This window comes from Chanodichthys erythropterus, chromosome 10 (genome assembly GCF_024489055.1).
Source record: "Chanodichthys erythropterus isolate Z2021 chromosome 10, ASM2448905v1, whole genome shotgun sequence".
NCBI classification, from domain to species: Eukaryota; Metazoa; Chordata; class Actinopteri; order Cypriniformes; family Xenocyprididae; genus Chanodichthys; species Chanodichthys erythropterus.
In genome coordinates this window covers 40,402,607-40,418,053 of record NC_090230.1, presented here as the reverse complement: position 1 = coordinate 40,418,053, position 15,447 = coordinate 40,402,607, and the positions used below count along the sequence as shown (strand labels likewise).

General features: G+C 39.3%; 1 protein-coding gene across 1 annotated transcript; it reads right to left on the bottom strand.

Moving 5' to 3' along the window:
- Positions 1–2,016: 2,016 nt before the first annotated feature.
- On the bottom strand, positions 2,017–10,744 carry pom121 (POM121 transmembrane nucleoporin). Its single transcript, XM_067397717.1, has 13 exons — positions 10,157–10,744; positions 8,419–8,628; positions 8,075–8,239; positions 7,814–7,894; positions 7,556–7,730; positions 7,321–7,412; positions 6,722–6,801; positions 6,439–6,563; positions 6,255–6,354; positions 5,790–6,173; positions 3,597–5,000; positions 2,269–2,370; positions 2,017–2,150 (listed from the first exon to the last, which is right to left on the bottom strand). Exons 1-13 carry the CDS (start codon positions 10,708–10,710, stop codon positions 2,053–2,055), a joined length of 3,570 nt encoding a protein of 1,189 aa, XP_067253818.1. The 5' UTR covers positions 10,711–10,744; the 3' UTR covers positions 2,017–2,052.
- Between the last annotated feature and the right edge of the window lie 4,703 nt (positions 10,745–15,447).

Below are 15,447 nucleotides of genomic sequence, written 5' to 3'. Positions count from 1 at the left end.
CTGGACATGAGAATACTTCGAAAAAGTGATTAGAAATTGTTAACCTACATGAGGAATGGCATGCAAGGGAGACTGGGATGGCTACATCATTGTAAAAACATTTGCCGTCCCTACTTAAGTGGATTTTTTAGGTCAAAAAAGTTTATGGGGTGAACAAAAAAAAAAATACAATAAACCTCTAGAAATCAATGGTTTTTGTGCTTCCATATTTGTGCATTGAAATACTAATTAAAGCCAGTGTTTTGTGAATATACAACATTGTATATTGACTGAAAACATAAAATCATACTACACAGCTCTTTCACTTAACAGACCTGAGAATGTGTTAAGACTTAAACTCTAAGGGTATCGACGGTCTACGTTATGTCTTGACTGCATTTCCCAACGGATGCTGATTCGGGAACGTTCTTAAGACATGCCATTCAAACGCAGGTTGAATATTTGCTATATCTTAAACATCACAAGCATGCACAAAACCAAAGGATTCATACAAAGCCAGGAATGATTCATACAAAATTCAGTAATGGTGTACATGCACATAAAAAAAAATAAAAAAGACACGAGAAAAAGTTAAATATAATTAGCATTTGAGCCTCTCTAGGTTAAATCAGAATGTGAATGAGCAAAATTGTTTTTAAACCAACATTCAGCAATGCAAACGTCACATTCTCTACATTCCTGAAATTCACACGTTTTTAGGGGCACTTTCAATTTTATTTTTTGCACTTATTTGAATTGATCACCCAGTCACATGTTTATTTCCAAAGCATATGTGAACGCAAATATGTTGCACACTTTCACTCAAAGCTGCGCTTCTACAGAGTTTGAAGTTGGACCAAATCTCTTTAGTCAGTAATCAAAAATAATTGAACTTGAGATCATATTGTTTGAAATCATCTAAATCACTCTTACACATTACGAAAACAGGCACCCGTGTCTCAGAGTACAAATCCAACATCATCCGTAATATGTAACCAGAAGCAAAACACACTAAGGCACACAAGCAATGAAAGGGTTAAAAAATATAACGGAAATAAAATGAGACCGTTATGAGAGCAACATCCAGTGCCTGACAGCCAAACACTCTGATGGCAGATGCAACAAATATCATGTGGTTTTGCCTACATGTTTGCGATAAGTGCCAACTTTAAGAGTATAATTAACAGTAATTTGAATGAGGCAGTAACCAATTCAACTGGGACACAGATGCACGTTTAAAATGGAGAGGTAGTAAAACGGCCAATGGTGTGATGGCGATAGGACTGTGTCACACTGAAAAACATTAGCTTTGGTTTTAAACAGACAGAGGTTCAACATATGCAGGAAAACAGACTAGATCTTTCTGTAAACGGTGCTTTTCTTAAAGGAACGTGCAGAAAAAAACTGTAAAATTAAGTGGTTTATTATGTATCTCACTCAGGCAAAACAAAAGCTTTTTTTTTTTCAATGGAACAGGTAAAATATTCATGTTTTGAAAGCTTAACAAAAAATTGAGACGATTCTGCTAAGCATGATGGAAAAACAAATGTATGCTAATTGCAAAAAAAAAAGAAGAAAAAAAAAAGAAGGGAAATATTCACTGGATCTAAAATAAAGAGCATCTGATCACTCTACCAAAAACAAAAGTCAAAAATAAGATTCTGTTTCTTTCAACAGGCCTGGACTGAAATTCATGTGAGAGTCCAGATTTGAAAGTCTCTTTTTCTTTCAAGTATAATTCGCTCCTGTTCGCCATCCTTCCCCAACACCAGACGTCCTCACCAGACATTTACAGACTCCATTAGCAAGGTTGTGATGAGTCTCGGTGGGCGCACCCAACAGCATAGATGGGGCCGCCCGGTACTCTCAATCTACGCCCCCTGAGCCTTGATCCTACACGCCTGACCAGCCCTGGCAGTCTGGAGGGTTGTAGAGATGAGGTCTGACTGACAGCCTTGTTGTGTTTGGACCAGCAGCAGTAGCAGCAGCAGTGTCTGGGGCAGGTGGGACAGCCGGAGGAGTAACAGAGTCCAGATGACAGAAATGAAAGGGACAGGACTCACATCAGTCACGTTACTTCTTCCTCGGGTGCTGCCTACGGGCTTGTAAACCCCGACGAGCCCCAGAGGTCTTGGATCCCGTTCCGATAGAAAAGGTAGCTGGTGAAGCACCTAAAAAAGATTAAAAAAAAAAAAAAAAAAAAACATTAATTAAAAGAGAAAAGATGGGATAGACACAGATTATTATATAATATGTTTTTTAAAAGTGTGAAAGTCATTTGTTGCTTACCAAACGGGGAGGCGCCCATTGCTCCAAATCCTGGGGTTCCAGGACTGCCGAACGGCATCTGCATTCCTGCAGGTGCCTGACCAAAAGCAGGAGTTGATGTTCCTAAGATAAGACAAACAAGGAGAATGTAAGATGACTTTTCCTGTGATTTAGCCAAATCATTATATACCTCAAACTTTTACTTTTTACCACTAATTTCTGCAATTTTACACATACTTAATTTACAGCAATTTGATGTAAATAAAGTACATGTGTGTATAGGGAATTTTTCTTCTAAAAATTTTGGAATTAGAACTTGAAATAGTTTCAGAAAATTGATAGAATAGAAATAACCCTAATGTTTAGGTAGCAACACCAATGTCTATGGTAACATCATAACCTGTAAAATGACCATATATATAATATGGTCATTTATAAAATATATGTAATATATATATTAGTATGTATGTTATGTATTTGTGGAGCAGAGAAGAGTGTTTTAGCCCAGCGTTTGTCAGAGTCATCTTGTGTGAAGCACTTTATCTTTTATAACATGAGATTTTGGGCATATGACAAAAAATAAATAAATAAATAAAAATAAATAAATAAATAAATAAATAAATAAATAAAAAATAACATAACTACAATACACTTTTTACCCTGTAAGTTGATGAAATGTAATGTGATGCAATTACTGCCTCAGATGTGGCTGTTCTAATGATGGACAAAACATGTCCACCATTCTCAGAACTTCGCTGGTCAAAAACCTCAACTCAATTTTAGCTTGATTTTGGTAAAATGTTAATATAATGACAAGCAAGTGTCTGACCATACATAACGCCACAATATCAACTTTGACAACAGTGTTTAAAATGTTTAAAAATGTTTTTCCATTTCCTGAAAAGCAGTGTTTTTGGATATACAAGATTTCTGCCAGACAGCAACGATATATAACTGGTCTGAATAAAAACAATATACAGTATACATAAAATGTACACCACACACTACTTGATCCAAGTAATTTCCGGAATAAAAACCCAAAATAAATGAATAAAATATGGGCAACACAATCAGCCAAAAGGCAAAATATTTAAACATTTAACATTAGGTCAGGTCACAAAGCAGGAGCACACAGGGAATGAGCACTATTTACACTACAAAACAGTATAGAATAGTGCTTAAGTGCGCAAATTGGGAGGCACCTAATATCTTAGGCTAACAGAAAGGCCAATAAATATCAGCTGATGAATTGGTCAACCACTACAAATCTATCAATTTCAAATACAATGACAAGAGGTCACAAGGGTCGTATTTGACAATTTATCAAAAAACAAACAAAAAACACTTACCAAAAGCAGGCTTGTTATCAGTGTTGTTGGCTCCAAAGGAAAACCCTGGTGTCTGAGCTGCAGGCGCAGGGGTTCCAAATGGTGTTGCTGAGAGTGAGGCCCCAAAGTTAAATCCTCCAGAGGCAGGAGGCGCCGGAGTACTCGGTGCAGTGTTCTGAGTGGCTGTTGATGTCCCGCCGAAGCTGAACGTAGGAGCTGGGGCAGGAAGAGAGGCCACAGTCTGTGTGGAGGCCCCAAAGACAGGAGCCGCAGAAGGGGTGGTGGTGTTTCCAAAAGAGAAGCCAGATGATGCTGCTCCGAATGTAGGCTGACTGTTAGTCCCAAATGCAGGCGCTGCTGTGCTGGCAGCGGCTCCAAACGCAAATGGTGATGCGCCGCTACTTCCACCACTGGACCCAAACGTGAAAGGCTTTGGAACAGCAGGGGCCTGCTGTGTGGATCCTGGGAAGGTTGACGATGCGGTGAATGTTGAGCTCCCAAAAGTGGTTTGCGTTGTGGACGCCACAGAGGACGTGGTGGCATTGCTGGTCATGCCGAACCCACCAAACGGAGCGGATGTGGAGTTCTGGTTCGCGGACAGCTGGCCAAATGTGAATGTGCTTTGTGCCTGCTGGGTGGGCGCAGGTTTTGGTCCGCCAAACTGAAAAGCAGAGGTCGTGCCACTGGCACTAGCTGTGTTGGTGTTTAACACAGGGGCGGCCGTTGTGGTCGATGCAGCTCCAAACTGGAACGCGGTGTTTGTGGCAGGAGCGGATGTGGTTGTTGCGGTCCAGCTTCCAAACAGAGACTGGGATGGAGCCTGTGTGGCTGGGGCTGTAGAAGCAGCAGACACCATTGTTGGCTGGGTACCGGTTAGTCCACCAAATATCATCCCACTGCTCTGTGAAGCCGGTGCAGCAGGGGTTGATGTCGTTGGTGTGGCTGTCTGCCCGAAGGCACTAATGCCACTTCCTGTGGTACCGCCAAATATAGGCTTGAAGGTGTGCTGGGTGGGTTTGATCTCTGCTGTGGAAGCAGGGGTGGTGCTTGCTGCACCAAAAATGGGCTTAAAGCAAGACGACAGGGGGTTGCTAATGCTGTTGACTGAAGTGACCATGGTTGTAGGTGCAGCAACTGTAGATTTAGGAGGCTCAGATGCAGATGTCGCCACAGGTTTGATCAAACTGAACAGGCTGCCTCCTCCGCCCAGGGATGGCGTGCTTGAGAGTTGAAGAGGTTGGGCCAAGATCTGAGCGAAGGCAGAGGACATGGAGGTGGCTGGCTTGGAAATAGGTGTTGATGTGGTGGATGGGGCAGAGAATGAGGTCTGCAGAGTGGCAAAGCCTGACTCAGATTTGACAACTCCACTGCTTGCGTTTGTGGAAACAGCAGGTGTAGAAAGACTGGACACAGACACTGCTGGAGCTGCATATGGAGTGAAAGACATATCAGTTGATGTTAAAGTACATGCATCAGTACATTGAACAGAAGTGACAGTAAAGATATTGGGTCTCATTCATGAAACACTCGTAAATATACAAGTAAATATGTGAGTAATTTGCACGTAAAGAGACCTTCCCGAAAACTCTTTTCCTGATTCACAAATACTTCGTAAACGTCAGAAGTGATAGTGAAATGTGTGTGTGTTAATGAATTCCAAACAGTCGTAAATGGGACGCGCGTGCACGCTCATTCTCAATTACCATAAATCACGCCCATTACATCCGACTGACAACTATATATGGGCATCATATTATGACACCAAACGAAGGATTTTGGCCATTTGGGGCCATGAGTTTGCCGAGCCCTATTAAAATCAATTCATTATTTGATTAAAGTGCTCCGTTTGCAGATGCTATTACTGGCTCTCACAATAAAAGTAAAAAGAAAAAACGTACGTAATTACTATATATAATATTTTTTCAAAATGCTGTGTAAATATGTACCTTATTAAGGTGAATTAAAATGCAGCCTTATTAATGAGCAAAACATTCGGATGTTAAACGCACTATTTACGCGTGGCTGGGAGCAGGTGTAGATTTCTTTCATACCAACTAACATTTGTAAAATACGAACATTTTAATGAATCCGAAAATTTACGCCAGAACCACTTTACACACGATTTACACAAAAATTCGTTTTGCTCGTGTTTCATAAATGAGACCCAATGTTACAAAATATTATGAGTAAAAGTGTAAAGTTATTTATACAAACCTGCAGTGGTAGTAGCCATCATAGTGGGAGCATTGAGAAGAGGATTATTCTTCATGTTTTTCAGGGACTCCAGCAGAGGGTTTGAAATGCTTGAAGCTGGGGCAGCTGGGGTGGTGGTAGCGATGGAGGGGGCTAAGGTGAGAGTCAGGGGTGCAGTACTGGCTGTGCTGGGAGCAGTGATGGTGAGGTCAATAGTTGGAGCAGGAGTTGTAGTAGTGGCTGGTGTGGTCTCAGGCACAGATGTGGAGAGAGAAACCAGAGAGGGCGCAGCACTCACAGCAGCTGCAGTCCCGAATGAGGAGGTTGGAACAGGCTGGGAAAACAGGGTTAAAGAGGGAGCTGGAGCTGGGGTGGGTTCAGATGCTGGAGGAGGGATCTCTGGCTCTGGAAAAAATAAAGATGTAGCTGTATTTCATTTTTATGCATCTATTTTAGCAACTTCAAACAAGAATGAAAAGAACTTACCAGGTTCCTCCAGGACCTTCTGTATCTGACTGAGTGCTGCTTTCTTTTCCATATCCAGATCTTTCACTGTGATCGTATATCCAAGTTCAGGAGGTGGTGGCTGCAGACACAATGTTACATTGATGAATATACAATATGCATATGTGTGATGGAAATGTGCATCTACAACAGCTTTGCTACTTACCAAAGAAATCTGATCTCCTCTGTTTGAAGTGACCAGTTGGATTTTGCGTTTACGTTTCCCACTGCTGCCTCCAGAGTCTGATGTTGATGTTGCAACAGGTGCCTCAGATTTTGGAGTAAGTTTAGCTGGTACAAACAAATTAAAAATTAAGTGTTCTTGATACAATATGTTAAATCTTTAAATTTTACTTCGTTTAATTAAGCCACGAAACAATGATGTACTATATTTCTGTTATAATTAGTTAATACACAAAAAGCAACATTAAGCTAACACGTTTCCTTACTTGTAGCAGGTGCTGGGTCAGTTGTGACTTTATCCATTTTCACAAAGGATGTGGAACTTGGTGAAGTAGCATCTTCCTCCCTACAGCACACAAAATATTTTATAACAGTAAAAATGCTTTAAGCCCTGTATAATCAGACTAGTTGTGTGTTTATCTGATAATGATTAGGCACATTTGTCAGGGGTGTTTACACAACAGAAGTTTTTAAGTTTAAATGTTTGGGTTCTAAAAGTTATCATTCAGCAAGCATGAATTAAATCAATCAAATGATAGAAATATTTATTTTCTCTGCTATTTCAAATAAATGCTGTTATTTCACACTTTGTATTATTCAAAGAATCCTAAAAACAATCTTTGATTTTTTTTTTTTTTTTTTAAGTTTTCACAAAAATATTAAGCAGCACAGCTGTTTCCAACAATGATAAGCATATTAGACTGATTTCTAGAGGATCATGTGAGACTGAACACTGAAGTTAAGGCTGTTGAAAATTCAGCTCTATATAAATATATATATAAAAAATGAATTAGTTTTTTCCATTTTTTTTTTTTTTTATCAAATAAATGCAGAATTTGCGCATAAGGATTTTTTTTAAATGTACCTTGCTTTCTTGGCAGCTCTCTCTGGAGTCTGACACCGAGACCCTCCTGGGCTTGTGAAAGGAGAAAGACTGAGACTGGATGCGGCTCTTCTCTGGAAATACAAAATTGAAGGAATTGTGTCAATGAATACAAAAAAAGAGAAAGAAATAACCATCTATATGCTCCCTAAATATAATAATTATGCAAATTTGTATTACATTTCCTCAATTTACAACATATAGTCAAAAAAGATACCTGTGGGTATCCCTGTGAGGAGCTGTAGGAACTGCGAATGGGATTTCGGACAGATCCAGGCACCCCGCTGGGAACAGGAGCACCGCTTACAGAGCTGATTGAGGAGGTTCGAGAACGCTTCATAATGGACTCTTCATTGAGAGAGGAGTTCATCCCTCTCTTCAGACTGCCAGGTCTGTGAAGGACAGGACACATAATCGGACCAATTTATCAGATGTAGAGGTGGACTATTACAGGGGAAAGTGAACAGTCACTTACTTTGGCACAAGCTGAGACAGAGCTCCATTTGCAAGAAGCGGCTCAAACGCTGACTGAGAACTTCCACTGCTGTCATGTCGCCTGATAAGAGCAAGACAAATTACTCAGTGAGATTTGCAAAAACCAACAGCAAACCTCCTGTTCTAAATAGTTCTTAATAGCATGGAAAGCTATAAACCAATTCAAAAAGGATAAGATCACATGATGGAAAAGAAAAAAAAAAGGCGACTTTCGTTTGGTTGCTTTCTTTCCATCACATACCTCCTTTTGCTCTTCTGCCCAGAGGATGCGCTCTTCTCCTCCTCATCAACCTCTCTCTTTCTGCTCTCTCTGAGCACACTCAGAACAGCCTCTCTGGAGCAGGGGTCTGTCTGGGCTCCAATCCCTGGGGATGTGGCAGCTCCAGGGGAGTTCAGGTGATTGAAGCTAGAAACAGAATGTAACATATTAGCAAAGCAAATTTATTCTGATAATGCAAAAATGCATTCCTATTTAATCTTTCCGCAATCCCAAATATGATTTCTTAATTATGACTACAAGCAGATACAAAATCATTATTAATGCTAGTGCATTTAATCCACTCAACATAATTTGAAGAGACTCACAATGATGATCGTGTGGGGTCTGGTCTGGCGATCTTCACTGTGACTGGACTGTGAACAGTAGGTGAATTGCGTTGGGTGAGGATATTCTTCTTATGGAATCCATCCCATTTTGCAGGTGGCATCACTCCAATGGGAGACGTCCCCGTCTGCTGAAGGGGGTAATGTCTTTGGGGGGTGATGGTGAATCGACTCGCAGTGCTCGCAGGATCCCTGATGGCAGTGAAACATCAACAATTAGTTCTTCAAAAGATCTTAAACAAAAGCATACATTTTTATGCATATTAGGGCTGGCTGGTATATCAAGTTTGCACAATACATTTTTTAAATAAACGATAGAGAACGAGGCAATACCATTTATATCGATATACAGTAGTTTAATACGAGCGTATCTGAAAAATAGTGGAGGACATCATGAGACATGCTTTATATTAAGGGCTTTAAAATAACTATTGGATACAGTTAACATAGATTTAAGCAGCCTGCCCTGTCAGATTGCTGCTCTGTTTTATGGTGTTTGAGACGTGGTGTGGTTAACTTTCATTTCATAATAGCTATATTCTCCATCTGTAAAATTTAAGAAAGTCATGCAAATATTTCCATTTTGCTGTAACTAATGTGAGGAAAACTTATGAACTGACAGCCTCGGTAATTATTTTTTCTGTTATATTATATACACATAAATATTCCCATACATATATTTGTGTGGGTATAAACACACTCACAACACCGGTCAAAATTTTTGAACGGTACTTTTTAAGGTTTTTAAAAGAAGTCTCTTCTGCTCACCAAGGCTTCATTTATTTGATCCAAAATACAGCAAAACCAATAATACTGTGAAATATTTTTACAATTTTAAATAATTGTTTTCTATTTGAAAATATATTTTAAAATGCAATTTATTTCAGTGTTGGCAAAGCTGAATTTTATGCATCATTACTCCAGTCTTCAGTGTCCCATATATATATATATATATATATATATATATATATATATATATATATATATATATATATATATATATATATATATATTTAGTAGTCAACATTTGAAGTGGGTCAAAAAATTTCAGTTGTCCAAACAACGAAGTTGTTCTAAGAAGAAGGTTATAGGACAACTTTGAAAGGTTTTGATCCACTTCAAATGTTGAGTACTGTATATACAATACTGTATACCTACACACATAGTGTTTATACAATACATATACATACATATGTATACTTCAGAGGATCACAAAATTAGACGTTCACGAAATTGTAATTCTAATATATTCAAATTCAAGACATATTACATATACAATTTATGAAAACAGCGATGGCTTGACTAAAAAACGAATCCATTATGTTTCTATTCCATAGTATTAGCAGTCATAAGGAATTTCGCGATTGTAGTGCTTTTACAAAGCTGTCAAAATGCAATTTTACGTTATGCTGGAAGCTTTATACAACCCTACAAGTGTAGTGTCAGGCGTCTAAACTGGTGGAGGAGGAGCAGTGCGCCTGACCAGCTCCAGGAACTCCCACCATTTCAAATCATGGAGGGAAAACTGGTACAACGTACATGTTAGAACAACTGAGAAAGCTAAACGTGTACAAACAAGAGGCTGATAGACGCTACATGTGTACTATTATAGTGTAAACAGTAGAGTCTATGATCAATCACGTGAGCTTAGACGGAAAAAGCAGGTAACGTTATAGGCTGAAGTGCCTCTGGCTGACAAGACAAAGCATTTAGTATTTACCCGAATGACAGTCTTCTGTTAGGGGTGTGCACAGCATGATTAGGTCGGGCGAGTCTCTCCCGGAGCTGATCTCTGGGGTGGATGAAAGCCCCCGAGCCTCCAGCGGGCCTCAAGGCTGCGGAGGGGCTTTCTTCAGTTTTGGCGAGGTAACTTCCCATGAGTATATCCCGGGGGCTGAACACCGTGTCACTAATCGTGTGGTCTCTTCTATAATACGAGCCTGCAAAATGTCTATCGCTGGGTGATGCAAAGGAATTTCTAGCATCACTTTTACGTATCTTGTTTCTGCTGGCGGCCGGGACTCCGCTCAAAGTCCTACCCGGTAACCAGCGCAACAGAGCCGGCGGGACGCTCAGTCCACGGCGAGGATTGAGGCCTAGTCTCTCGAAGAGCTGCAGCTCCTCCGCTTTGTGAAAATAAACGACACAAGACACGACACAGATAAAAAGTATGTACAAATAAGCTGGTATATAGCTCAAAACGAGTAAAATGAGGAATAAAGAGAACACCACAGCGGAGAAAACGACTAGCCGCCGTTTATCTTCAGGAGACATGGCGGCACCGCGCCGCCGAGGGAAGATATCCCATAATTCCCCGCGCCCGCGCGCGTTGTTTACGTCTCGTGGATGTTCGTGACTGCCCGCGTGCACATTAGATTAATTACAGAGTTTTGCCGCCCACTAGTGTTGTATTGAAAAGCAACACCAGCCTTTCTGTTTATATTACACCAATACTACACAGTACGCTAGTCACAGTACTATTTACTCACTGTTTTATTATAGCTTGTTTTACCAACCATTTTACTAATGAGAATAATGAGAATTACAAAAGAGCTTAAAAGGAAAATATAAAGTATAAAGTATGCTCTAACACACACACACACACACACACACACACACACACACACACACACACACACACACACACACACACACACACACACACACACACACACACATATATATATATATATATATATATATATTTTTTTTAACTTAATGCTAATACATTTGACAAGATTTGATCATGATGCTGTTAGCACACTATGCTCATGATGCATATAACCCCTGTTGCTTTATTGAAGACTTCAGATGCAAATTTTTCTTCTAAAATGAGCATTTTTATCAAGCTTGTATGTTTAGGTTCAGTAATTTCACTTTAATGTAATTAATAGGTCCTTTTCATTGCAATTAAAGTAAAATAACTGAACATAAACATAAAAGCTTGATAAAAATGCTCATTTTAGAGGAAAATGTCAGACGGCACTTAGAGGCTTTTGCATCTGAAGACTTAAATGTTTTAATACAATGTTCACTAAGTTTTAACTTTACTGGCGTCACTGTTACTTACAATATTATCAAATTATTAATATACACAATGCAATCAGGGAGAAGATAAGATGCCATTGATGCTGATGTTGGAAAAAAATTGTAACCTATTAATAGAAAATACAATAAACCATCAACAAGACAATGAATATTGCGAATACTTTTACAGATGTACTGAAGGTTTTAGCCTACTGTTTTATTATGAACGAATGGCATTAAAAGAGAAAGTGTTCCTGACAACTAGATGGCGCAAACCGATCAAAATATGTTTAGGCCTACAACCTCATTGATACACACGTGTTCTTGGAAGTGTACACACACACACACACACACACACACACACACACAGTTATATTTTATGGTGATTTTCTACTGACACAATGATTTTTATACTTTAGAAACTATATTTTATTCCCAAACCCTACCCCTAAACACAACCCTCACAGAAAACATTTAGCAATAGATTATAGTGAGTAGACAAAATATATAATAATGTAACTTAATAGAAACTAATTGATTTATAATATACATTTTTCATTGTATAATAAAACACACAAGGATGATCATATTCGGCACCTAAAAGATTGAAAACCCCTGCTTTAAACAGCAATGTCAATGTCTAAATAATGTTTATCTTTAACAAGAGCACTATATGAGGTTCCTAAACAACTTAAATGTGTCTACATTGTAATACATAAGCTGCAAATGTGTTCAAAAATCCTGATGAGATTCTATCAGGCAGCTTGGAAAGGTGATGCACCTGGCAATGCCTTTCTCAATGCATGGGTAACGTCTGCACCGCAGGTGGCCTGTAGTTGATATCAGCTTAGCATTTGGTTAAGCAGCGCAGTGGTAACCCAGCTGCTCCGTCATTTTAAAAGGGCAGGTGTGTTACCCAAAGCCTAAAATGCTCATTTCCATTCAGCATGCTTCAGCCGTTTCTTTCGGACAGTGCATGTGTGCCAGGGGGAGGGTCTGAATCTATTGCTTCGAGAGCTTTCATTATGAATGTATACACACGCAGTTTGGCCAGGCTACATTCAGGCACCCCCTCAGTTCTCTTCATTGGCCTTATTCTCTTATGAGCTCAGTGCAGATGGCGCAGACCTTCTGCTGGTCTAATGGTTTTAACCTGGCCAGGCTCAGATTAATGGCCCAGCTTGAACCAGGAAGTGCAGAGGCCAATGACATCCTGTAAACATTCCTCCTCTGCAAATCTGCATCAGACATGTGAGGCGCCCCACTTTAATCTCATTGCGAGGTGCTATTTAATCAAATACGCTCATCCTCTTACTCCTCCATTGTTCTTACCTGAATCAGTTTGATGGCCAAAGAGCTTTTCACTATTTTGAGGGGAATCTAGTCAGTGAGAAGGAGCAAAGGAAATGGTCTTTTGGGTTTTTTTTGTGGCCAATTTCCTGCATCAGACCAGTTTTGGCTTTGTTACTAACATCAACCTTCCTCCCGGTCCCCCTCCCAAACCATCTGCCGCTGTGAGGGCAGCGTAATTACCTCAAATAAGCCCCTTCCCCCTTCCCCCAGACCACAGCCTCTGGGTTTCCTGATTAGATGTACCCCACCTCATTTGAATCCCCAATGTTACCCTCTTTGCCTCAGACAAGGAAATACAAATACTCTATTTGAGTTAGACAGCATATTTAGTGCTAAATTACAGTTTTAAGGGGCCAGGAACACAAATATGTTGCCTGACTTTCTTAGACTTTTCCTCAAAACTAGTTTCCCCTCAAGTTTACGCAAGTGTCTTAGTAGAGTGCAGTGCGAGTGTATTTCATCACAATGAACATGTTATATTAACGTTTAAATTAAATTTCTGTCATTAAGTACTTACCCTTGTGTTGTTCCAAACCTGTAAGACCTTTGTTCATCTTCAGAACACAAATTAAGATATTTTTGATAAAATCCAAGAGGTTTTTTTTATCCCCAACAGAAAGCAACGTAATTACCGCCATTCTAAGTCCAGAAAGATATTAAAGGGTTAGTTCACCCAAAAATTAAAATTATGTCATTAATGACCCACCCTCATGCCGTTCCAAAACCGTAAGACCTCCGTTCATCTTCAGAACACAAATTAAGATATTTTAGATTTCGTCCGAGAGCTTTCTGTCCCTCCATTGAAAATGTATGTACAGTATACTGTCCATGTCCAGAAAGGTAATAAAAACATCATCAAAGTAGTCCATGTGACATCAGTGGGTTAGTTAGAAGTTTTTGAAGCATCGAAAATACATTTTGGTCCAAAAATAACAAAAACTACGACTTTATTCAGCATTGTTTTCTCCTTCGGGTCTGTTGTATATCCGCTTTCACTCCACAGTGACGCTGTTTCTTCTTCTTTCCTGTTTTACGGCGGTTGGCATCCAGCTTACTGGTGCATTACCGCCCCCTTCTGCTCTGGACAGTGACGGTGATGACATGTTATCTGGTGCGCCCGAGCTTCGTTTACAGTCTGAGGGAGACGCATGCTGTATTCAAGATATTCGACATTGTTTGTATTTTGGTATTGCTATATTTTTTTAAATGGTGCGTTGGTGTGCATGTCGCGGATGTCCTAATCGCATCACTGTCCGGAGCAGAAGGGGGCGGTAATGCATCAATAAGCTGGATGCCAACCACCGTAAAACAGGAAAGAAGAAGAAGAAGAAGCGGAGTCGTGAACGCGAACTGACAACAGACCTGGAAGAGAAGAAAATGCTGAATAAAGTCGTAGTTTTTGTTATTTTTGGACCAAAATGTATTTTCGATGCTTCAAAAACTTCTAACTAACCCTCTGATGTCACATGGACTACTTTGATGATGTTTTTATTACCTTTCTGGATATGGACAGTATACCGTACAAACACTTTCAATGGAGGGACAGAAAGCTCTCGGACTAAATCTAAAATATCTTAAACTGTGTTCCGAAGATGAACGGAGGTCTTACGGGTTTGGAACGACATGAGGGTGAGTCATTAATGACATAATTTTCAGTTTTGGGTGAACTAACCCTTTAAAGTTATATTTATTAAAAGAGTCCATGTGATTATAGTGGTTCAACCTTAATGTTATGAAGCAACATGAATACTTTTTGAGAGCAAAAATGCGTGTACAGCGTCGGCCAATACTGAGTCGGCGTTCGGACATAAACACGGAAGTGCTGCACTGCGTTCACCTGTCAACTGCATATGAGACTGACAGCGTAGAGAAGAAATTGTTAAATAAAGTCGTTATTTTTTTTGTTTTTGCTCTCAAAAAGTATTCTTGTCGGTTTCTAACATTATTGAAGGTTGAACCACTGTAGTAATTTTGACTATTTTAACGATGTCTTTATTACTTTTCTGGACTTTGAATGATGGTAATTACATTGCTTTTTATGCAGGATAAAAACATCAACATTGGATTTGATCAAAAATACTATGAAAAATATGAACAAAGGTCTTACGGCTTTAGAACGACATGAGGGTGAGTAATGAATCACAGAAATTTCATTTTTGGGTGAACTAACCCTTTTAATGATCCTTTTTGTTTGATATAACGTTGATATAATGTTTGACATTGTCCTCTTTTTATATGTTTTGCTTAAAAAATGCTATATTTCATTCAAATAAATTACCAAATTTATTTATTTGGGGCCACTGTATGTATCCCAACTAATAAACACATGCCAACTGGCACTAAAAGGATCTCAGACAAGTTTGGATCCTATAAACTCTTCCCATGGTGACAAACAAATGATAAACTTGTCAAATGAATAGTAAGAAATGGTCTAAACTGTTTAAAAGAGAGTGTCATGCTAATCATTGTTTTGATCATTGTGTTGAGATCAATGGAACTATAAAGCTTTTTATTTATTGTCTAACAGTTCTTTTTGTTAGCTTCCACAGATAGTCAAGCAAATTCACTCGTGATCTCTTTATCTAGGCTTAAAGGGCTTGATAATATTGCAGCAGGCAGCACCGAGCTGTG

What these genes read in the sequence shown, in the direction of transcription:
- pom121 (XM_067397717.1), bottom strand. Translation starts at nt 10,710, where the DNA reads ATGTCTCCTGAAGATAAACGGCGGCTAGTCGTTTTCTCCGCTGTGGTG. An exon ending in AGAGCTGCCAAGAAAGCAAG is followed by an intron (nt 6,802 to 7,320) that starts GTACATTTAAAA and finishes TGTGTGCTGTAG; the next exon opens with GGAGGAAGATGCTACTTCAC. An exon ending in TGACCCAGCACCTGCTACAA is followed by an intron (nt 6,564 to 6,721) that starts GTAAGGAAACGT and finishes TGTTTGTACCAG; the next exon opens with CTAAACTTACTCCAAAATCT.